Source organism: Rhineura floridana, chromosome 8, assembly GCF_030035675.1.
Source record: "Rhineura floridana isolate rRhiFlo1 chromosome 8, rRhiFlo1.hap2, whole genome shotgun sequence".
Classification (NCBI taxonomy): domain Eukaryota; kingdom Metazoa; phylum Chordata; class Lepidosauria; order Squamata; family Rhineuridae; genus Rhineura; species Rhineura floridana.
Window position 1 is genome coordinate 61,586,341 of NC_084487.1, and position 24,835 is coordinate 61,611,175.

General features: G+C 42.1%; 2 protein-coding genes across 6 annotated transcripts in view; one reads left to right on the plus strand and one right to left on the minus strand.

Annotated features, from left to right (window-relative positions):
• Nucleotides 1–24,036, minus strand: part of NTS (neurotensin) — a 54,665-nt gene extending 30,629 nt beyond the window's left edge. The window contains exons 1-2 of one of the 4 annotated variants that reach the window (XM_061639634.1): nucleotides 23,902–24,036; nucleotides 20,020–20,154 (exon numbers count right to left, since the gene is read on the minus strand). Coding sequence is in view for 1 of the 4 variants with exons in the window: in XM_061639628.1 (XP_061495612.1) it covers nucleotides 23,619–23,697 (79 nt within the window). In the remaining 3 variants the exon portion in view is untranslated. Of the gene's footprint in view, nucleotides 1–20,019; nucleotides 20,188–23,618; nucleotides 23,714–23,901 lie in introns of those variants that run through there. The other 3 variants (XM_061639633.1, XM_061639632.1, XM_061639628.1) reach the window with 3 other exon arrangements.
• Nucleotides 22,926–24,835, plus strand: part of RASSF9 (Ras association domain family member 9) — a 66,270-nt gene continuing 64,360 nt past the window's right edge. Inside the window, exon 1 of one of the 2 annotated variants that reach the window (XM_061639626.1) lies at nucleotides 22,926–23,594. In XM_061639626.1, the coding sequence (XP_061495610.1) occupies nucleotides 23,548–23,594 (47 nt within the window). In that variant the 5' untranslated portion in view covers nucleotides 22,926–23,547. Of the gene's footprint in view, nucleotides 23,595–23,890; nucleotides 24,286–24,835 lie in introns of those variants that run through there. The other variant, XM_061639627.1, reaches the window with a different exon arrangement.

The window sequence follows — 24,835 nt, forward strand, 5'->3', positions numbered from 1 at the left end:
CAGAATATCTCTTGGAGGCTGGGCCTGGCAACCAAGAGGTCTTCTGTATCTTTAAAAGTTGTGCAGGGGGAAGGGAGAATCCCACCTGGTGGTTTTTCCCATTACAGAATTGCAAGAACACCTGTCCTTGGCTGACTTTCTCTTTTCCTAAAGATACAGGATCAGTCTCAGGCCCAGAGCCTGGCAACCCTACACCATGCCCCCAATTTTTTCCTAATGATGATGGCATACAAATTAAACTGACTGGATTTTGTTGTAATTTGTCCATTGCCTACTTAAATCAGTGCAACTCATGGACAGAATTGCTTAACAATTAGCTTAACATTGTACTCACCTTAGGATGCAATCCTAAATCCTATTACTTAGAAGTAAGCCCCTTGGAATTAAATAGGCCTTGTTTCTGAGAACACATGGTTAGGATTATGCTGTCAACTGTTAACTCATTATATCGCTGGCTTCTTCAACAACAGTACATCTGCTACTTTGAGCTTTCAGCTTTGGTGTATGCATTTTTAAGTGGAAAGATTTTGCTTCATCTGAAGAGGTCATCATTTGATACTATATGATAATATAAATCAGTCATGCAGTGAAGTTGCTGCTTTAGTATTTAATTAGTCCCCTCTAACTCCAAGCATGAGACAAAACTTCCATAGTGCCCCACAGTTCTGTTACACAGTGGCCAAGAGACGAAGGCCTCATCTGCACTATACCTTAAAAGGGGCATCATAACACTTTAGAGAGCAATGGCTTCCCCCAAAGAATCCTGGGAGTTGTAGTTTGTTATGGGTGCTGAGATTTGTTAGGAGACCCCCACCCCCCCAATTCCCTTCACAGAGCTACAATTCCAGAGTGGTTTAATAATTAATCTTTCTTCCCAAGGAACTCTGGGAACGGTAGCTCTTTGAGGGGAACAGTGGGTCTCCCAACAACTCTCAGCATTCTTAGCACTATAGTTCCCAGAATTCTTTGGGAGAAACTATGACTCTTTAAGTGGTGAAACTGCTTGAAATGTATAGAGCAGAAGGAGCCTAAGATGGGAACCAGGAAGTCCTGAGTGGGGAAGAAGCTATCTCCTAGCCCATCATTTGTATTACCGGGATAATAATAGTGATCTACTTTGCAGGACTGTTATAAAGGTTACTCAGTTATTTAACCCTTTACAGTACTATGTAAATACTCAGCATTATGATTTGCATATAGTTTTCTTTGGGAGATGATAATGGATGGCAGTCACGCCAGTTTCATTTTACATGGGTTAAATTATACAACAAAATGTAGAGCTTACACTGTGTAATGACAAAATACACTCTTCATTTTCTCAGCAATTCTCTAAATATCTTCTTTAGTCATATGGCTATTCTCTTTGATGGAAAACATTTAGTTTACTTGGATGGTTAGAAATACAGAGATTTTTTGAGCTATCAATTCGTCTGCACTCACAAACCTAAATGTATGGTATCTGCTTGAATCTCTCCCCAAAAAACAGTGACAGTAAGGAGACACCCTTAGTATAAGCTCCTTACTGAGTACTTTTCTCTTCCCCGCCACAAGAAGACAGGATAACGAAACTCAAAGTCTGAGGCAGTGAAATGCTGTATCTGAAGAGACGTATGCTTTGTCTCCTACATGAGGTCTGTACTCATAATCATGAGATTATGCTAGATGGTTAAGCTCAGGGTAAAACTATATGTTAAATGCATTATCATATTAACATTTTTAATCCAAAATCCTAGGGTATGATTTCAAGGCACATAAAATACCAATTTGTGAAGCCAAGCAGGTCTAAATCTGGTTAGTGTCTAGAAGGGAAACTTCCTAGGACCACACGTATGCTATACTGAGTTCTGTGATGGAAGGAAAGTAGGATATAATTGTAAGAAAATAAATGTGTGTGTGTGGGGGGGGAGGGTATATTCAATGTTAGCCATCATTTAAGTCCATCAATTTTAATGGGTCTATTCTGAGTTTGACTTAGTTAAGATCATCCTTTACAAAAAAGAACAGCAACAGGGGATCTCCAAACTGTATTGGGACCACAACGTTAGGGAGGGGTTCAACATTCCCCTTGCACTATTTTCCTGATAACCCTACCCAGTTTCTGTCCAGGAAGGGAAGCTGCTATCATTTTATTTTATGAATTACAAGGATTTTTATTCCATCCTTTAATCATATGCCCAGGGCAGTTTACAAAAATAATGCAACAATTAAAATGCAAGTAAATAAATATGCTAAACATGAGCCACAAAACCATAAAAGGGGCATAAAACTGTCACCAGAGCTAAAACCGTGCCTAAAGAAATCTATTTAAATGTATCTTAAACAATATGTTTTACTGTTTTTGTGGTTTGTGATGGAATAACTACCAACAGCAACAAAAACAGAAAGCTGCCTTTGGTCCATCTAGCTCAGTATTGTCTACACAGACTGGCAGCATCTCACCAAGATTTCAAACAGGAGACATTTTTTGAGATGATGACTGAACCAGGAGCTTCTGCATGTATAGCAGATTGTCTATCTCTGACCTGTATTTCTTACCCTAAGTCAGCACCAGGTGAGCCCCCTGGGGAGGCAGAATGGTGCCTTGATCTGGGGAAATGTCTTGGTTGCAATTCAGGTCATAGCTACTTGTGTGTAAGTGCCACTGATTTCAACGGGAGTGGGGGCTTTGTCTTTGAGTGTACTTGGGGCAGAGGACATACATCTCCATGCTGATCCTGAATACCAGCATAGGTGCTCAAGGTATTCCCATGTCAGCTGCAAACAGCATGGTGGGTGTCACTACTCACCTGACCTGCAGTCAGTCATTTTGTTGCTGTTTACTGGTAGAGGAGGAGACCCAAAGAAGCAATGGCACTCCTGCTGGCGTATTTGCATTGTGCCAACCTATCCGTTGACTTGTCCTCCCTCTCTACCTCCCAGTAGGCAGCAGCAATGCAACCAACTGAAGGTCAGGTGAGCATCAGTGCCCCACCACACTATCAGCTGGATTGTAATGTCCCCCTCCCCAGTTTCAAAAGGTGTCAATAAAATCACAAGTATTGCTACGATTTCCCATTGTTGCCCTAATTTTAATACCACAGTTCCATATTATCTCAGGCTGCTGCCGTTTGTTTCCTTCATTGTATAATATTGACATGTTTTATTGTTTGCTGTTTTAACATTTTATAGTGCTGGTCATTGACCGTAATAAATGATTGATTTGATTGCTACAATCCCATGTAGATGCATATACATGTACTTCTGCTTCAAACATAACTCATAGAATCATAGAACAGTAGAGTTGGAAGGGGCCTATAAGGCCATCAAGTCCAACCCCCTGTGCAATGCAGGGATCCAAATCAAAGCATTCACAACAGGTGGCTGTCCAGCTGCCTCTTGAATGCCTCCAGTGTCAGAGAGCCCACTACCTCTCTAGCTAATTGAATCCATTGTTGTATGGCTCTAACAGTTAGGAAGTTCTGCTGATGTCCAGTCGAAATCTGGCTTCCTGCAACCTGAGCCCATTATTCCATGTTCTGCACTCTGGGATGATCGAGAAGAGACTCCAGCCCTCCTCTATGTGACAACCTTTCATGCACTTGAAGAGTGCTATCATATCTCCCCTCAGTCTTCTTTTCTCCAGGGTAAACATGCCCAGTTCTTTCAGTCTCTCCTCATAGGGCTTTGTTTCCAGTCCCCTCATCATCCTTGTTGCCCTCCTCTGAACCTGTTCCAGTTTGTCTGCATCCTTCTTGAAGTGCAGAGACCAGAACTGGATGCAGTATTCAAGATGAGGCCTAACCAGTGCTGAATAGAGGGGAACTAATACTTCACACAATTTGGAAACTATACTTCTGTTAATGCAGCCTAATATAGCATTTGCTTTTTTTGCAGCCACATCACACTGTTGGCTCATATTCAGTTTGTGATCAACGACAATTCCAAGATCCTTCTCACATGTCATATTGCTGAGCCAAGTATCCCCCATCTTATAGCTGTGCACTTGCTTTCTTTTTCCTAAGTGTAGAACTTTGCATTTATCCCTGTTGAATTTCATTCTGTTGTTTTCAGCCCAATGTTCCAGCCTATCAAGGTCCCTTTGAATTTTGTTTCTGTCTTGCATGGTATTAGCTGTGCCCCCCAATGTTGTATCATCTGCAGATTTGATATGCATGCTCTGTACCTCCTCACCCAAGTCGTTAATAAAAATGTTGAAGAGCACTGGGCCCAGGACCAAGCCCTGTGGTACCCCACTCGTTACTTCTGCCCAGTTTGAGAAGGAACCATTGATAAGCACTCTTTGAATACGATTCTGGAGCCGTGGATCCATCTGATAGTTGTTCCATCCAGCCCACATTTAGCTAGCATGCTAATCAGAATATCATGAGGCACTTTGTCAAAAGCTTTGCTGAATTCGAGATATATTATGTCCATAGCATTCCCCCAGTCTACAAGAAAGGTTACCCAGTCAGAAAATGAGATAAGATTAGTTTGGCAGGATTTGTTCTTCATAAATCCATGTTGGCTCCTAGTAATCACTGCATTGTTTTCAAGGTGCTTATAGGTTGACTGCTTTATAATCTGTTCCAGAGTTTTTCCAGGGATTGATGTTAGGCTGACTGGTCTGTAGTTCCCTGGTTCCTCCTTTTTGCCCTTTTTGAAGATAAGGACAACATTAACTCTTGATATCCAGACATGTGTGAGCTTGACAATGATAATTTGTAGGAAAGTCAGTATAGACACACAGTGTGCTGTTGGCAAGGTGGGGTCAGTGGCAGGGGTGAAGAGCTCAGGCATGCTGCTTGCCTGCAAAGTACATGACAATCCCCAAATGGTTTTCTTCTTTTCTAAATAGCAGGCCAGGATCTCAAAAGATGAAGGGAAATCAGCAATTCTGGCACAATAAGACTAACCTAGTCAGTGCATTTCTCCTAAAGTGCCTTTCCTTCACTTCCAATTTTGCACTCCCATTCTAAACCAGCCATGGAGGAAAGTTCCACATGGGCAAACCTTAAATTTTGACTGAGTAAGAATAGAGATATCTGCAGTAGCAATGAGACGCTGGCAAGATGATGGCATGAAGTGGTTAGAACAGAGCATATACACACCACTCAAGCTGCAGAGAGATCCTGCTTATGTGGAAAAGGAAAGTGGGCAAGCAATTAGGCAAAGTACACACAGTTATGTTTGGTTCTCCAGAGTCCAGAGGACTGGTAGAGGAGGAAAGAAGCTAGAGCACCCAGAAATCCTTTTGTCTGGAATACCTGGCACCACCTGAAATGAATAAGGTTTGTTTTGGCAGGTCAGTCTGAAGATCAGAGCCTTAATTTCACCAAATTAGCCCCTCCCCAACTTTCATCATGCAACTCCCAAATGATTCACTCTAATAACTGATAATATTTATTTGGAAGCTGCTGAAAATTTAGAGTTGTTTGCTAAACAATTTTTTTTTTGTAAAATTGTGATATATTGTTTCATGACTTGTTAGTCAGGAAGAGCCATTAGTCATGGAATCCACACGTCATTTCTTGCATGCTTTTGATTAGATCTATTTGCTGTTTTTACAGTGCAATTTCTATGCATGCTGACTCTTCAGTAAGTCTGCTTTGTCCAATGGTGCTTACTTCCAGGCAAGTTTGTGTATATGGCTCAGCCTTAAAAATAAGACAATGACAAATAATTACAATGATGCTCAATATCAGTGGGATCCTTGCCTTGTGCTCTTGCTTTAAGTGGGAGAAGATTCAGATCCTTCAAACACCAATCACTGGATATATTGCACAATGTCAGATTGAGCAGGAAGATGTTCCAGCCTGTTTGAAGCAGAGAGTAATAGGTTGGATACATTGAACATCCTCACCTGTGACCACAGCTTGCTGCATTGAGTTTGCCAGGAACTTTATGATACTTTGGAAACTATTTTTTTCTACACACTTCACATATCAACTGATAAATAGACATGCACCTATTTTGTCTCTGCTTTAATAGTAAGTTACACAAGGGATAACCATGCATAATAATAGTCATCAAATTAAATCAGTCTGGTTCTTTGCACAGATAGCATGTTTCAAACATAATAATTACTATGTGTGTTCAGATGAAAGTCTATGTCTCTTGCACTACTTATCGAAATAACCATTGTGGGTCTGCAGTGTGGTATCAACCTTGCAAAACCCACAGGCCTGACTGCTGAGAAAGGGTGGCTCCTTCAAGCTGTGATCCTATTCACACTTATCTGGGAGTAAATCACATTGAAGTCAATGGGGCTTACTTCTGAGTAGACATGCCTAGGATTGCATTTAGTCTCCAAAACACCAGATCTTTTCTGGCAATGGTGCCATTCCCAGTCAGCTTTTTGTCTCCTTCTAAGTTAGGTGTGAGTGAATGGAATTAGGTAAGGCAAGATGATGGGAACAGCAAGAGAAGTAAGCATTTAACCCAGTCCATATAAATTGTTACACTCAGCAGCAGGCTGCATGCAAAGATTTCCATATGCTCACCTGCTGAAGAGAAGATTGCTCCTATACCCGCAAATCAGACTCATGAGACATAGCATTTGGTGACTTCCGGGAAGGGTGACTTAGCCTGTGCCTGCTTTTGAGACGGGCTCCTGCCTCAAAAGAAGCTTATTCAGATATATCAGTCAGATTTTTTTTTTTTTTGACTGATTAAACTTCTCCCGGGTAGGGAGAAACGAAGAGATTAACCTCAAAGCCTATTTTTGTTGGGACGACCAGATCTCATTAATTTATGGGACGAGGTCCAGCCGACGAAGGTGGGACGGATTTTCAACAACAAGCTCTATCTGATAAAGCGAACGTTCATCTTATCTTCTAAGAGAGAACGCACTAACAGGCAAGCACCCTTCTTTCTATATTTTTCTTTTACTTGACTTAAATTGTTGCTGTTTAAAAGAGATTTGCCAGATTGATCGGTTTTTGACATCTCACTGGGGAGCCATAACTTCTCTCTGCTACTCACTAATTAATAGCTTATCTCTGTTTTTGTTGCAAAAAGCTGTCCTGGATTTGCATTCTAAAGATATACACAGAAGAGGGATTTCTATTCCAGATTTTTATTTTGAAGAATATTATATTGTCTGAGACTACTCTCTTTTTGGTCTATTTTATTTTGACGAATCTGTTTCCTGACGACCGTTATTAATTGTTTCGATCCTGGGAACTGCATTTTGTTTACTTAAGCATGGAGAGATAAGGCTGTCTGCTCTGTTTATACTGTGATGTCACCAAGTTTGGAGTATTAACCCAATTGTTGCTGAAATAAGAAGTGGTTTTCCTATATTTTTCTTTTAAAATGGCAATTAAGAAAGTGGCTGAGAATCTGGAAATAACTATGTTTCAGAAAATAATGGATGAGATTGAGATAACGAAACAAAACCTGCGACAGGGTTGTAAGGAGCTGAAAATTGAATTGAGTAAAATGAAGCAGGAGATTAAAGATATAGGGGTCCCTGTGAGAGAGGTGACCCTGGAAGGGGTCCCTGTGAGAGAGGAGACCCCGGAGATTGGAACAAACGTGGAACAGGAAAAAGATTTGGAGTCTATGGACTTTAGAAACAAAATCTATTGTTTGGAGACACAGGAGATTAAAGACATAGGGGTCCTTGTGAGAGAGGAGACCCTGGAGACTGGAACAGGGGTCCCTGTGAGAGAGGAGACCCTGGAGACTGGAACAGGGGTCCCTGTGAGAGAGGAGATCCCGGAGATTGGAACAAACGTGGAACAGGAACAAGATTTGGAGTCTATGGACTTTAGAAATAAAATCTATTGTTTGGAACTCAATGTTATCTCTGAAGAAATTAATGAAGATTCTAGAGATAAAGTTATCAATGGCATGGATAATCTTCTGGACTGGAATGATGTGATGGAGCCCAATATAGAGAAAATCTATGGAATTAACTGCAGCCATGTGACAATGGAAAAACTTTCAAGAGATGACCCAGTGTATTTTGAAAAAAAGAACAGAGATATGATTTTACAGCAGTATTTCAGCAACCTATTCAGAATGGATGGCAAGAAAATATTTGGGATAGAGGTAATTCCCATCAGACTCTTACTATATGACTATGGCTTTGACAGCAAGATTATTATGGAATACTGATAATGGAAGATTGGATACTGAAATTACTGGACTTAACAAGACTACTGAAGATGGAAGATGGAAAATGGAACTAATAGGGATAATAGAACAATGGCTACTGAAATTACTGAACCTAACAGATTCTGATGTGATGGATTAATTGAAATGTTTATTTTGACTATGGTTATGACAATAAGATTATCATAATTAGTAATGAGATGGATTAATCGATATGCTTATCTGGAAAAAAAAATTGATAGATATATTTCTTAAAGAATTGAAACCTCTCTTTGACTTTTTGTGGAAAGAATAAAGTAATGTTTATGAGATTTGATGATTAAGTAAGATAACTACTGGAGGAAAGTGATTTTATAATATGACTTAAGAGACAGGATTGTTATATATTATAGACTTATAACTGATTTGATCTTTGACAAATGGGAAGTCAATATTTTACTCTTTATTTTTTATTTTTGTTTTTTTTTTCTTTTTTTTTTTTTGTTTAACTATTTCTGATTTTGTTTTTTGTCTTTGAATGTTTTATGATTTTGTCTTGTATGTTTTATGAAAATCTGAATAAAAATTATTGAAAAAAAAAAGAGACATAGCATTTGGTTTGAATATTATATTTATTTGAATGTTATATTTATATTTATTTATTTATTTATTGTACTTATATACTGCCCCATAGCCGAAGCTCTCTGGGCGGTTTACAGTAACTAAAAACATTAAAACAAATATACAAATTTAAAAACACATCTTTTAAAAACAATTTAAAACACAATTTAAAATTTTAAAACAATTTAAAGCACATGCTAAAATGCCAGGGAGAAGAGGAAAGTCTTGACTTGGTGCCAAAAAGATAACAGTGTCAATGAAATCATTCCATAATTTGGGGGCCACCACTGAGAATGCCCTCTCCCTTGTTGCCAGACTCCCAGCTTCCCTTGGAGTAGGCACCCGGAGGAGGGCCTTTGATCTTGAACGTAGTGTACGGGTGGGTTTGTATCAGGAGAGGCGTTCCATCAGGTATTGTGGTCCCAAGCTGTGTAAGGCTTTATAGGTCAAAATCAGCACCTTGAATCAAGCTCGGAAACATACAGGCAGCCAATGCAAGCGGGCCAGAATCGGTTTTAGATGTTCGGACCGTCTGGTCCCTGTTACCAATCTGGCTGCTGCATTTTGCACAAGCTGCAGTTTCCGAACCGTCTTCAAAGGCAGCCCCACATAGAACATGGTTCAAAGAAAGCTCGTGGGATGAAAAACAGTCAACATGCAGTTCTAATCCTGGGCAGATTCAGGAGTCCTGATAGGACATTTATGATCCATGTTTGCTGCTGACACTAAGAGATGTTGCTATGATTATAGGTTGGCTAGCCTATTTTGGAAGGATGTGGTCTCTGTGTAGTTTTCAAGGCAGTTTTCAGATTAGTGCCAGATATAGTGTTTATCTATCTTCACTGTGTTTTTTATAGGACGTTTTACAGTGTTATTCTTTCAATTGAATTTTACTGTACCTCACAATGAAGGGTGGGCTAGAAATGTTTTAAATAAACAAACAGGTAAGAGGATCACAGAAATTACCCCCATAAGAGTCCCTGTTTTGGAAAGGATAGATGCCCTACATCCATGTATTTGAACATGCATTTGAAACAAGTATGCGTTTGTCCTTCATAACACAGTATACATGTATTCTGTAGCTATGCCTACATACCCAGGCACAAACGTCTACATATCCAAACATAAATGATCTGTGAGGATCATCCCTTACATGAACATTAAGCCCCATTGATGTCACTGCCAAGCAAATGTGTTTAGGGTCATGGTGTCTAAAACATGTTGAGGGCAGAGGTGGCTTAACAGTGGTCCTCCAGATGTTGCTGGACTGCAGTTCTCATTATCTCTAACCATTGGTCATGCTGATTGGGCTGATGGGAGCTGGCATCTGGAGGACTGCAGGTTAGCCACTTATGTTTAGGGTAAAAATGAGGAACCTACAGACCTCTGAATGTTGCTGGGCTTCAGCTTCCATCCATTTGATCAGGGATTATGGGAGATGTAGTCCAACAGCAACTTCTGCTTCTGTGTTGGAATTGCTTTTTAATATGTTTTTAAACCTTTTTTTTAAACAATATGGTTTTAACCTTTTTTTAAGATGTCTTCAAATCTTTTTTAAAAATGTTTTTAAAGTTGTTTTGTTTTATTGTATTTTAAAGTCTGTTTTCATGCTGTTTTAAAGTGTTTTTAGTGCTTTTGTTTGCCGCCCTGGGCTCCTGCTACGAGGAAGGGCGGGATATAAATCAAATAACAAATAAATAAACAACTGGAGAGCACAAGTTTCCCCATCCCTGGTTTAGGGCCATGCTATGGTGCACTTCCTCAAAGATCACACTGCCTATACTTTGAGGTCCTTTTCTCTGTTCCACCTTGTTAGATGAAGCAGGTGACAATCACAGAGAGGCCTTCTTTGATTATGGTGCCCATCAATGGAATGCCCTCTGCAGGAAAGATCACACCTGACACCAACATTGCTTTCTTTAAGGCACCAGACAAAAGCCTTTTTAGCCTCACAGGCTTTTAAAAGCATTTCAATGATTTTAAAATCTCACTGACTGAAATTTTTATTTGCTAGTTGTTTTATGACATGGTACTGTATTACAGTTGTTTTAATTTTGTAAACTGCCCTGAAACCAAATTTGGTGCAGGGAGGTATATAAGTATTTTAAATAAACAATAAGTCAAGCAAAACAAATATCCTGTCCAGGAGAAAGCTAGGTGCATCTTCCAAAGGAAGCTCAATCACATAGGGTTGCCAACACATGGCTTTGAAGGGTGTTCTTTACCTTTAATAAACTAGATGGAAGTGACAGGCCCTGCAGCACTGTGATGGGGAAATATGCACTTGGTAAATATCTCTCTGCCAGACAACTATTAGAAGCACAGGAACTCTATCTAAGTCAGGAAGTAATACCCTATAACAGAGGTGGCTAAACTGAAGTTTGGGGGCATGATCTATAATAATAATAATAATAATAATAATAATAATAATAAATTTAATTTCTTCGTCGCCTATCTGGCCAATGGCCACTCTAGGCGACTTACAAAATTATTAAAACACAATTAATAAAATACAGTAATACAATAAAAACAATAGATCTACAACAACAATATTAAAACTGGGTAGGAGGCATTACAATTATATCGATTAACCCTCCCCGGATACCCCGAAGGCCTGCTGAAAAAGCCAGGTCTTTAAGGCTTTCCGAAATACATTTAGGGAAGAGGCATGCCGGAGATCTTGTGGGAGGGAGTTCCAAAGAGTGGGGGCCGCCACTGAGAATGCCCTCTCTCTTGTACCCGCCAATCTGGCTGTTTTTGTTGGCGGGATTGAGAGAAGGCCCTGTGTGGCCGATCTTGTCGGGTGGCATAATTGGTGGCATTGAAGGCGCTCCGTGAGATAAACTGGGCCAAAACCTTATAGGGATTTAAAGGTCAATACCAACACCTTGAATTGGGCTCGGAAAACAACTGGAAGCCAGTGTAGGTCGAACAACACTGGTGTGATGTGATCTCGGCGGCGACTATTCGTAAGTAGTCGAGCCGCCGCATTTTGTATCAGTTGTAATTTCCGGACCGTTTTCAAGGGTAACCCCACGTAGAGCGCATTACAGTAGTCCAAACGAGAGGTGATAAGGGCGTGTACCACCAGTGGGAGCTGATGAACAGGAAGGTAGGGTTGCAGCCTTCGTATGAGGTGTAGTTGGTACCAGGCTGCCCGGCTCACTGCCGAAATCTGAGCCTCCATGGACAGCCTGGAATCAAGCACAACCCCAAGGCTGCGGACCTGGTCCTTTAGGGGTAAACTCACCCCATTGAACTTCAGGTCAATGTCACCCAACCTTCTCTTGTCCCCCACAAGTAGTACCTCGGTTTTATCAGAGTTCAACTTCAGCTTGTTCCTTCCCATCCATCCACTCACGGATTCCAGGCAGTTGGACAAGGTCTCCACAGCCAACTCTGGTGAAGATTTAAATGAGAGATAGAGCTGAGTGTCATCCGCATATTGATGACACTGCAGCCCAAATCTCCTGATGATTGCTCCCAGCAGCTTCATATAGATGTTAAATAGCATGGGAGAGAGGATAGAGCCCTGTGGCACACCACAATTGAGAGGCCAAGGGTCTGATACCTCCTCCCCCAACGCTACCTGTTGGTACCTATCGGAGAGAAAGGAACAGAACCACTGTAATACAGTGCCTCCAATTCCCAATCCCTCCAGGCGAAGCAGAAGGATACTGTGGTCGACAGTATCAAAAGCCGCTGAGAGATCGAGGAGGACAAGAAAGGTGGATTCTCCCCTATCTAATGCCCTCCTCAAATCATCAACCAGAGCGACCAAGGCTGTTTCAGTTCCGTGACCAGTCCTGAAACCCGATTGGTATGGATCCAAATAATCTGTTTCATCCAACTGTGCTGACAACTGGTTGGCCACCACTCGCTCAATGACCTTGCCCAGAAATGGTAGATTCGAAATTGGGCGGAAGTTATCGAACACTTGGGGATCCAAGGAGGGCTTCTTTAAGATGGGCTTTACAATTGCCTCCTTGAAGGCTGATGGCATCACACCCTCTTTCAAGGATGCGTTTACCACCGCTTTGATCCCCTCGCCCAATTTCTCTCTGCAGCTCACAAGGAGCCACGAAGGGCAAGGATCAGTAAGACAAGTGGTTGGCTTCACAGATGAAAGCACCTTGTCCACTTCCTCAGAAGAGAGAAGCCGAAACCGATCCCAATTTACTGGCTTGCAACTGGCCAACTCTGGTTCATCGACTGTGTCCACGGCGCGCAGGATCGAGCTCCGTAAGTGTTCGATTTTATCAGCGAAGTGTTTTGCTAATAGGTCACAGGAGGCCTTTGACTGTTCCAAGGGTTCCTGAGCAACTGGACCAACCAGGCTTCGGACCACCTGGAACAGCCTCCTGGGACAACACTCCGCAGACGCAATAGAGGCAGCAAAGAAAGCCTTCTTTCCTACCTTTATTGCCACTTGGTAGGCAGCTACTGCTGCTCTAACCTGTGTCCAGACATCTTCGGAGCGGGATTTCCGCCACCGGCGCTCTAGTCGTCTCACCTCCTGTCTCAAGCTACGCAACCGCGGTGTATACCATGGAGCCAGCTGAGTTCTATTCAGGGGGAGAGGACATTTCGGAGCCACCTGGTCTAATGCCCTGGTGATCCCCACGTTCCACTCCTTCACCAGGGTTTCGACCGGGCGACCTTCAGCAGGTTCCAATTCCCCAAGCGCAGTCAGGAATCCATCCGGATCCATCAGGCGTCTGGGGCGGACCATTTTAGTAGGTCCTTCACACCTGCGGATGGGACATGGCAACGAGAAGTCCATATTTACCAGGTAGTGGTCTGACCATGACACATGGTGAGTGAGTGAGTGAGAGAGAGAGAGAGAGAGAGATATGCTGGGACTGCCTAACTCTCCGTACCTGGTCATCAGATCAAGCATTTGATGAATGGAGAGGGGTAATACCCTCCCCTTCTTAGTTTCCCTGTACAGATGAGTGGCATCTAGACCCTAAATCCTCTCGGTTAGACTACTGTAATGCGCTCTACGTGGGGTTACCCTTGAAGACGGTCCGGAAATTGCAGCTGGTACAGAATGCGGCGGCACGCTTAATAAAGCAAAGCCGTCGCCGGGATCATGTCACCCCAGTGTTGATGGAGCTACACTGGTTGCCAGTTGTATACTGGGCCCAATTCAAGGTGTTGGTATTAACCTTTAAATCCCTAAACGGTTTCGGCCCAGTTTATCTGAAGGAACGCCTCCAGTATCACCAAATATGCCGCCAAACAAGATCGGCCTCACAAGACCTTCTCTCGGTCCCACCGGTGAAAACAGCTAGGCGGCGTTCTCGGTCGTGGCCCCCACCCTCTGGAACTTGCTTCCTTTTGACCTTCGACATGCCTCCTCCCTGATGGCTTTTCATCGAGCCTTAAAGACCTTGTTATTCAGGCAGGCCTATGGGATTTCTGGGGTGGGTTAGGCTATTACTAACAGGTGGTTTACTGTTGTATGAATATGTTTTAAATTGTGTTTTATATTGTGTAAGTCGCCCAGAGTGTCTGTTAAGTCAGACAGATGGGCGACTAACAAATAAAATTTTATTATTTATTATTATTAAAGCCCCCTCCCCGCAATGTTGGTGATGATGGTGTGTGTGTGTGAGTGAGTGAGTGTGTGAGTGAGTGAGTGAGTGAGTGAGTGAGTGAGTGAGTGAGTGAGTGAGTGAGTGAGTGAGTGTGTGAGTGAGTGAGCGAGTGAGCGAGTGAGCGAGTGAGCGAGTGAGCGAGTGAGCGAGTGAGCGAGTGAGCGAGTGAGTGAGTGAGTGAGTGAGCGAGTGAGCGAGTGAGCGAGTGAGCGAGTGAGCGAGTGAGCGAGTGAGCGAGTGAGCGAGTGAGCGAGTGAGCGAGTGAGCGAGTGAGCGAGTGAGCGAGTGAGCGAGTGAGTGAGTGAGAGAGTGAGAGAGTGAGAGAGTGAGAGAGTGAGAGAGTGAGAGAGTGAGAGAGTGAGAGAGTGAGAGAGTGAGAGAGTGAGAGAGTGAGAGAGTGAGAGAGTGAGAGAGTGAGAGAGTGAGAGAGTGAGAGAGTGAGAGAGTGAGAGAGTGAGAGAGTGAGAGAGTGAGAGAGTGAGAGAGTGAGAGAGTGAGAGAGTGAGAGAGTGAGAGAGAGAGAGAGAGAGAGATATGCTGGGACTGCCTAACTCTCCGTACCTGGTCATCAGATCAAGCATTTGATGAATGGAGAGGGGTAATACCCTCCCCTTCTTAGTTTCCCTGTACAGATTGGGGAGGGGCATGTGCCTATATGTGTGTGTGTCCAGTGTTGATGTTGGCATCACTCAGTAATCTGAAAACTGAAATATTCCATGCTTAACAGCTGATAATATCCATATATTGATTCACTCATAGGCAAAAGCCCTTGTGGTTTTAGAATGTACCTATAGCCAACAGATATTTCTATCAAATGTTAAAAAGCAGGGAAATATGCAGCTATAATGAATGAACCAGGGGAGCAGGAGACCTGACCTCCTCTGAGATACTGTACTGCCCTACAAATTTGTCAAAATGCAAACACAATTTGGGTTGGTCTTTCACAGTCCAATCCACTTCCCGTGTGGCTTGGGAGAATTTGGTAACATGTACCTCAGAGCAGGCAGAAGGGGAAGGGGAGGGAAGGGGGAGGCATGTTTGATCATTTGTATGCTTATTGAGTTCAGTGGGATTTACTTCCATGCAATAATGCTTAGGACAGGTAAAACTGACCCGAGGGAGGGGCAGGGAGGAGAGGAGGAGGGCTGGAGGGGGAGGGGAGGAGATTGGGTGGGTGAGTACTGGGCAGAGGAGAAACCCCTTTCCTTTCTAAAAGGAAAACATTGTGAACAGTATCATTCTTTTTCAACATTTCCCCTACCTTTTTATTCTACAGCAGGCACATGTAGCCTCCCACCCAAATTTAAACCAAAGCTGTCCATGGCCACATCCACACCAGACCTTTATTTCACTTTAGACAGTCATGGCTTCTCTCAAAGAATCCTGGGAAGTGTAATTAGTGAAGGGTGCTGAGTTCCCCTGGGAGCTTCAATCAGAGCAGCTGACTGTTAAACCACTCTGCCACTTGAGGTTAGAGTATGGGGAAAGGTCAGTAATAGGATTACAGGTACTCTGTGAACGTGGCTGATTTTTAATTAATTTCAACAAATTATGAGAACACTGACAGAAAAAAAATGTCCAGCAGGGATCTGTTTTCCTCTCTTTTTACACTTTAAACTCTTGATTCTCTTTGACTGTTTTGTGTATCGCCATGAAAATTTATAGGGTTGTTAAGCAAGTGTTTCTGAGTTCAGTTTTGTAAGATTTTGTCTTGAAATGAGCTTATGGGAAGGATTAGAATGGCATGGGGGTATTTTCAATTCAACATGGCAGAATTCAAAAAATCCATGCTGGCTATTGTATACAGCAGCTATTGTGACTGTATAATCTTACTGAAGTTGTTTTTAATATTTAGTACTCAGTCTATTTTTACTGATCTCATTTGGCATTCCCAAGTTATTGTGGGTTTTGTTTTGTTTTAAAAAGCACCACAAAACCTAAGTACAATCATAGTATGTCAAAACGTATTTTCATACAAATCCCCTCACATGGGGCAAAACAGAAATGGTCACACCTATTCTATGCCAATACAACCACCAGTAACCAGATATCCAGCATTAGTGATAAAAGAACTCTATGGGCAGCATACAGTTCTTCCATCCAATCAGTTACCATCACCAATCAGATTTCTCAATTAGCTGGAGAAGCCGTATGTGTATATAGCTACAGCCTTAGGCTCATATGCTTCTCCTTTTTCTCTCCTCCACCAGCATGGTGAGGAGATCTGAAGCATCTACTTCCATTTTGTAAATGTACCAGCAGGAACACCAGGCTGGCTCCATCAGTCCATTTGCACTGCACCAACCTTCCTGGTGCCTCTCTCCTGGCCAAAAAATCTTTTTTCAAGTTGTCCCTGGGAGAAAAAAGTTTGAAGAATATTGTTCTCTATCATGGTAGTAAACGTTCAACAATCCAACCTTGGCCACCCTCTACCCGCCGCCCCTAGGGGCCCCAACTGCAGCCACCTCTAGTACCAGGTGGCACACTGCGCTCAGATGACGGTGCACCTGCAGCCCAGCGGGCAGCCCACGCCGTTGCCACCCATCACCACCTCCAACAGTAGCACCACCACCGACTCCACACCAGGGCTGTGCAATTGTTGGGCAAGAGTAAGAAGGCTCTGGACATTGTACCTTGTATAGTATTTTACATTTTATTGTATATTTTATTGTATATTTTGTACATTACTTTGACATTTTATATGAATTACTAACTACCCTAGTATTTATTCATAAAACAAGTTTTAAGTTGTTGTTATGATGTAAGCTGTTTTTTTTTTATAATGATGTAAGCAGTTCCCAGGTCCCTTCTTTGTTGCGAGATTCTGGGGGTGAGCTGCGTCTGGGTCCTGGGTGAGAGCCAGGATGGATGGATGGAGTCCTGGGTGAGAGCCAGGAGCCTGAGAGGGTGTGTATGTTAGAAGCAGAAGGGACTGATATGGGGTTTATCTAATAGTAATCTGTATTGGTGCAACACTTGTACATGCAATATTGTGTATTTTTGTAACATTTGTTTAAGCTTATTTTGTATTACTTTATATTTTGTATTACTTTATATTTTGTAGTATTATAGTATATGATTGCTTCTGCGTATTTTTGTCATTTCTATGATTGTAAACCAGCTGGAGTGCAGTGGTGTAGAAAGGGGGTATACAAATTAAAAATGAAATGAAATGAAATTTTCAACAAACCAAATTGGGAAATGAAGCTAGTTTTAACTATGGTTAATAAAGGCAGGATTATATACCATGGTTTGAAGTTATCTCCTTTGTTGAACAATAGTCAAAACTAACCATTTTTTGCTCCAAGAAAAACTATGGTTAACTGAAAATGGAAGCTAATCATTCTCATAGGTGCACCCGAGGAGGGGAGGAGAGAGTGTATGAGCCTGAGGCTTGTGCATTTAACACTATACTAGTGTTGTGTGTGAACCAGCTCATTATTCTGTTATCATCCTTACAGGAAGGATAGTATTAGTATCTCCATATTGCAGATGGTGGGGTGGATGTGGATGTCTGAGGCCTACATCTCACAGAAATGATGACCCTGTGCCTCTGTGCCTGGGATGTACTACTTTAAAGTGCAGGTGAGGGTTCATATGGCTGAATGCTGCTCTGTAACAAAAGGAAAGGCAAGAACTCTTCTCTTGGACATCTGCTTGATTTCATGCACTTTGACCCCAACACATGTTTACCCCAACCTCAGAGCTTGGGTAAGATTACTTTGGGTATTCATGTCAGAAACATTTCCTAATGTGTAGCTCAGCTGTGATGCTAGACTACTTTCTCTTCTGTTTGTAGTAACTGGCTAATTGTACAAATGTAAGATAAGCCATAGCTGTCATAATGCTGTCTTTTTTCTTTGTAATAAGAGAAACCAAGGGCCATAAATGTAAAACTGCGCACTGAAACAATCTGCCTATAATATTGTAAGTCAGACAAAGAGGAAAAGGGGAGGGGGTAAAGTTAATGTGTATTCCCAGCTGTGGAATGAGGTTTCTGTGCCAAGAAAGACTGGCAGGCATTTCAGGTGGTTGGGAAATATTTGTCACCATTGAATGGTGAGGAAATTCCTTGTGGCTTAATTAAGCCCCAGTTTCTGAGATATCAGTAGAAAGCTTTCTATGAAGATATGAAGCAGGTCCAGCTGTGCAGTTGCCAAGTTTAGATGATTTATTTGCTTCTGAATTCTTTCTTTTCTGTCTCTCCTTTTTGTAGTCACAGCTCAGGAAGTTTTGCAGCATGGGATTAACTGAAAATATGTAGGGTATTCCCAAGGCTGCTAGTAATAGGTAATCCATGGAATGAGTTCTAACATTGTTCCATGCAAGTTACTGTAGCTAGAATAATATGTAGCACTTTCTTTCCTTCTCAGATGCAATTATACAATGTACCCTTTCATACAAACAGCAGATCCCTATTTTCCCTTTCCATTGAGCTTCTTTATTTATTTACGTTAAAACATTAATTTTCTTTCTTTTTAAATTACATTTCTTATCTGCCCTTCACCATGAGGTCTGAGTGGGGGTTACAACAGTTCAACAACACAATATTAAAATCAGTTAACAGAAATTACAGTCAAGATAATAGGGTTGATCTATAGATCAAGAGTCAAAGGCCAGGTAAAGAGGTGTGGCTTCTTCAGGATATGACAAAAACTTCATAATTAATGAAGGTGCAAGATGCACCTCCTCAATGCCACAGCTGAGAGGCTTCAACAGAGAATGCTCTCCCTGCTATTCAAAACATTCGTGAATAGGTCAGCCACAAAATAATTTATAAAAATGCATTTTTGAAAGGAATTGGTGGCAATAAATAAAGTAAGTACAACAGTGAGGAGCTATCACACCCAGACATCCAAGAAATTAAGATTTAAACGCTTAGGATACCTTTTTTAATAAACAAAATGCAGGACTAGATAGGCTGATCTCAATAGCCACTATGGCAGGGTGAAGAATGGTGCTAGCATCCTTTTTTTTTTTTTGCCATAGTTCACACATTACAAAAATTCTACAAGGAATTCCTCATGTTTACGTTGGACAGATGGTATTCAAAGGTGTTTATTGCCATTTCGGAGAAGTGAACCTTTCAGTTAAATACTCTTAAGAGGCCTGGCAGATCCCAATAATTTTGTTGAAATTTGGTGGACGTATATTTTACACATGAACAAACAACCGTCTCACACTTTCATTCCATCTAAGAATGAGTTCATTTGGAGAAATTTGTAATTCTCTGTTTATTGTCTTTTTGGTTCTAGTGTCTGTTAACTCGGTGGAGGAATTTTTTTATATAAAAAAATTCTACAAGGAAAGCTTTTCCTTCTTTACTGGGGGGTGGAAGAGGTACAGTTTGTGGTTAGATAATCACAATTAGCTTCAGAGTTATCTCCATGCAAATTATGTTATTTCTTCACATGGACACTTTGCAATGTGCAAAGAGGCCTGAAGCGTTAAAAAGACAGAATGTACCTCATGACATCAATGAGGCAACAACAGGACACAAGAATCAGGATTCTAATTTAAAGCTTTTTACACAGTTTCTGCACTACAGAACTCTGTTAAAGTGACTAAAATAATAAGCATACCAACAAAGCATATCATAAAATAATAAAACAGCACAAATTATCAAAGCTGAAACATCTGCCTTCTAATTCTTTATGCCAGTGATATATACAGATGATTAAAGAAAATACACAACACTCTCATTTTATGGGTTTCACACCTGCTTGTATTGTATATCTGATTTCCACTCTGGCTCTCGCAGAAGATTTTAGTTTATGTCAGTCTACTGCCATGCCTCTACAGTTGATGGGGACACCTGTCTTGTTCAAGGATACTCCAGATTTGTGCCACAGAGCTGCCATTGGAGTTGTGGAGAAAGCTGAAATTTCTCAGAGAATATTTTTATAATAAATTTTTTCTCATGCCCCCCCCCCTTCAGAACAATCAATCAAACCAACCAACCAACCAACCTGTGGACATGTTGCCAGATATTTTCTAAAAAGTCTTTGCTATGTTTTGTGACAGCTGCCATTTTTCTTTACAGTGCTCTGTAATGACATTGTCTGGGGCACTGCCGGGGATGAAAAATAACAGCCATGCTGCCAATCCAATTGCCAAAATCTTCACTTCTGGCTATTACAATCATTTCCATGTTTTTTTCTCAAGGGCTAATGAGACCTGTTTTTTTAATTGTGAACAGCCAGTTTATATCAAAGTTGGTCATTGTAATGATTAAGAATTTGGTGCTAGAGTTTCCTCTTCCCTCCTCATCTATTTTTCCCGTTGTGCCACATCTATTTAGATTGTAAGCCTGATGGCAGGGCCTGTCTTATTTGTATTGATCTGTAAGGTGTTCTCAGAACTCTTCTAGATGAAGGTGGGGTATAAGTACTTTGAATGAATAAACAAATCATTAGTAAATACTTGAACATCATCTCAGTGACATTCATGGGGGCTGCTGGAGTGTCCTTCCCATATCAGTGTTGCCATGTTGGAAACACCAGGCCATGTAGGAAATATCAACAATGTGTCTGCCTCCCACACTCATGATAGCTTCCATGAAGCTTGGGAAGTGCTGGTATAGAGATGAACTACATTGTTGGCTTCTCACATATAACATAAGGCTTCCTGTATTACTTTAAGAATACAGGTAAGACAAAAACTGACCTTCCATGTTGCTCAGGTAACACTGGAAAAAAGCCTTAAAAGTAACTTTGCACTGTAATAATATGTGTAAATAAATACAGGAAGGGTGAATGAATTGTGCTTCCTGCATTCATGTATATCATTAACTTCCAAAATCAGGGCACATCTCATACACCTTCCCCAGGGCAAGAAAACAGATGCTGTAACCTTCAAGAGCGTACACATTTCCCCACTTGCACTCCTGTTATTTCCATTAACATCTGATGCTCCTCTAAGGCTGTAACCCTAATCATGTCCACTCCTATTGAATTAAATGGGGCTTATTCCCAGATAAGTGGACTGAGGATTGCAGCTTAATTTGCTTGAGATATCATTGCCAGAGCACTGTGTTTAAGGTACAGATGCTTTCCCAATGCACGTTTTTTGCCATATCTTTCTCTCATGGAAACATCTGTACCCACTGAATGTTATCATGTCACCTATTTATTTCTTGCACTTATAGCACTCCATTACAAGAGTTAGACAAACAACAAGCCCACAAAAATAACACCACCCCCAAAAAGCACACATTAAAATACTATGTAGAACAATAAAAACTCCAACAAAAATTAAAACTGAAATCCAGTTAAAACACAGACTATTTGAAAGACCTGGAAGTTTAGAAAGGTCTCCACCTTAGGCCATTCCATATCCTGAGTGTCCCTACCAAAAATGTCCTCTTCTTCATAACCATCCACTGCACTTCATTTTGTGTAGGCATTCAGAGCACGACCTCTGTAGGCGGCCTTAGGTTCAGGTAGGCCCATATGGAAGAAGGAGGTCTTTCAGAAAACTGGTCTCAAGCCTTTTAAGATTTTAACGTTTAAAGCCAACACTTCAAACTGGGCCCAAGAAATGGTCTGGGGACCAGTGCAGCTCACAAAGCATATACAAAATATGGTGAAAGCATCCAGTCCCAGTTAATAGTCTTATATCATTATAATCAACCAGCTACAGTTTCCAAATTATAACTGAAACAGTACCTGTGGGTAACTGTCATTCATTGGCACACAACAACTGTGCAACCTTGCTCCCCTCCCCCGCAGCCTCTGCAAAAGGAGGGTTGGCAAGTCTACTAGAAAGATAGGTGTGAATTGGATAGGAGCCTTTAGAACATATGTTCGAAGAGATGGATCATGGATCATGAACAGCATTCAGTCACCTAGACAAACCTGTTTAAAAGCATACGTTCCATGACAGCCTAATATGTATGGTAGGTGTGCTGATTCTTGTACCACAGGGATGAGGACCTTGATCTGGCCTGATGCACCCAATTTGGACCATGGGCTGAAGGTTCCCCATCCTTCCTCTATCAGGTACATCTGATCAGCCACACATACATGAAGGCCCCATCCCAATTCAACTGACACAGCTGGGGCAACATCTTTTCTCCACACTTTCCCCCTTTCACATTCAGTCTGAAGGAGAGCTCTGATAACCCTGACAGCTTGCTATTTTGTGATGCTTTAGTTGGGGTTTTAAGCTGTTCCTTCTCTTATTGTTTTTCCTTTTATATAAATTTAAGAGCATTCAGAGCCCGACTGGATCAGACCAAAGTCCTATCTAGTCCAGTCTCCTGTCCTCAGAGTGGACAACCAGATGCCTATGAGAAGCCTGCAAGCTTCTCTCTTCTTGTGATTCCCAGCAACTGGTATACACTCAGAAGCATACTGCCTCTAACAGAACCTAGCCATCCCTGTTTCCAAATGGACCAACACTGGGCCTTGCAATTTATATTATGCATGGTGCTTGCACCACATTTTGTGAGTTGGCCTTCCACCACATTCACTACCATGCCACAGAGCAGCAACTCATGGGTGTGTGAGAGGGGCAGGGGAGGCTGGCCTATTAGGGCAAGTGGGGCGTTGCCCCACCAACCTCACTCCGCCCTCTGCCAGCCCCTGCCTGCCTGCCTTCTTATTTACAACCAGACTAGGGGTGGCACTGCCTCTCAGCTTCCTCCTCCTTAAGTCTTAGTGTTGCCCCTTGTAGAACTCAGTAGGGAGGATGGGGGACAAAGACTGGCTCTGACTCCACTTACTGTTGGGCTCCCTGCCTTCTGCCCCGCCAGCCCCTATGGGCCTCAGTCTAGTTAAGCCAGGGATGGTCTTATCTTCTTGACCTTGCTTGCGCATTCTCCAGCGAAAGCTGGTTTTCGTTTTGCTTTTCTAAACTTCTCTGTGGCACTTTCTCAGATGCTCCCGTTTGCCGAGAGAGCAGCTTTCTTTTTCAGTTGGCTGCTCAGAAAGTTTAGAGAATTACTTCACATCTCAGTGCTAAGGCTGCCCCCCCTCCCGTTTTTGGCCCTTCCTCTCTCGCCGCCCCCCTTGTTCCTAAACGCCTCCTTCAAGATTGCTACTGGGCAGGGCTCCAAAAGAGCAGCAGCAGCAACAAGGAGGCAGGAGTTCAAAGTTAGCAACGGGTTGCACAACTTCGACGCTGGGTGACTATTAACAAGCTGGAGTAGCAGCCGCCGCCGGAACACCAGGGAGACTGCAACACGCCAGCCAGCTTGGGTTTTTTAGACCTGTTTGATGTTGTTCTTCTGCCTTTGGGACTTACCATGGCGCCCTTTGGAAGGAATCTCTTGAAGACCCGGCACAAAGATAGGTAAGGGGTGGCTTGATTACTTACTTTCAACTTTCTGCCCAGACCCAGTTGATTTACACACCGCTGAGCTTTCTTCGAGACGATGAATGTAGTTATGGATCATCCAAAGTTTAACTGGGCGGGGGCGGCGCGGGCGCGGCGCGGGCGGCGCGGGGGGGGGAAGATGCCTATAAACTCATCGGGAGGGAGGGGAAGGTCTGTTTCCCCTTCTTAATACCTTGCACTTTTCGCATGCCTTGGAGAAGTTGGCTTCTCCAGCATTGGTTTTTCACTAGGAAGAAAGCTTTGTTTTTCTCTTAACACCTACCTTCTTTAAAAAGGGGGGGACTTGTAAGCACTCGGATTCTGTAGCGCGACCACGTTATGATAATGATGAACTTTTTTTCTGCAAAACAACGTGTGAGAGAACGGCTGGAAAAAAAATTCCAGGGTAGGATGGCAACATCCTGAATAGGAGTGGGGAGTAATCGCAAATGTTACAGCGCCCCTTATCTGAAGAAATAATAATAATAAAAGTTTTTGCGCACGAGCTATCGTGTTGCGAACAGCGGGGACTCGCTCGTTACTTGCGAACGGGTTTGAATCAAACTTGGAGACTTAATTGTTATTGTTGTTATTATTATTAGCTACCTAAACTTTCTACGGCGTTTGTCTGAAAGTTCTCAGGGATCAAGCTACACTGCCTTTCGCTGTAAGTTTTCTAACGTAAAGAGAAATGTGTGTATTTGAAGGGGGCGTGTTTGTTTGTTTTTTAATTTGTGTTAAGTACAGAAGTTGGAATCCATATTATATGTATAATTCCTAACTCTTCTAAATTTCTGTTGCTACGTTTTATTTAGCGGAGAGGAAAGATATATATAGTTTTGAATATTCTAGTTTGTTCCTACCAGGGGCAGCTTATCATGTTCCCCTCCCTCATATTTAAGAGGCTCCTGCCCTCCCCCTCCCCAATAACCATGCCTGCTTCTACATGTTCTTTCCAATAGTGTAAACAGAAAAAGGCATGCTCTGGAATTGTGTAATTATTTTTAACTGCTGGTTTGGCTTTATATCTTAAGTGTAAATTTCCTTAGAGGGAACATGATATCTTTTCCAGTCACTTTGGCAATTACAGTGACCTTGAACTTGATACAGGGTAGCTAAAGTGACTATTGTTACACTAGTTTGTGTTCTCCTGATTTATGTGGTTCTGATTTGAGTTGTTTGGCTGTTTCTCCTTTTTTAAAAAACTGTGTTTCGTA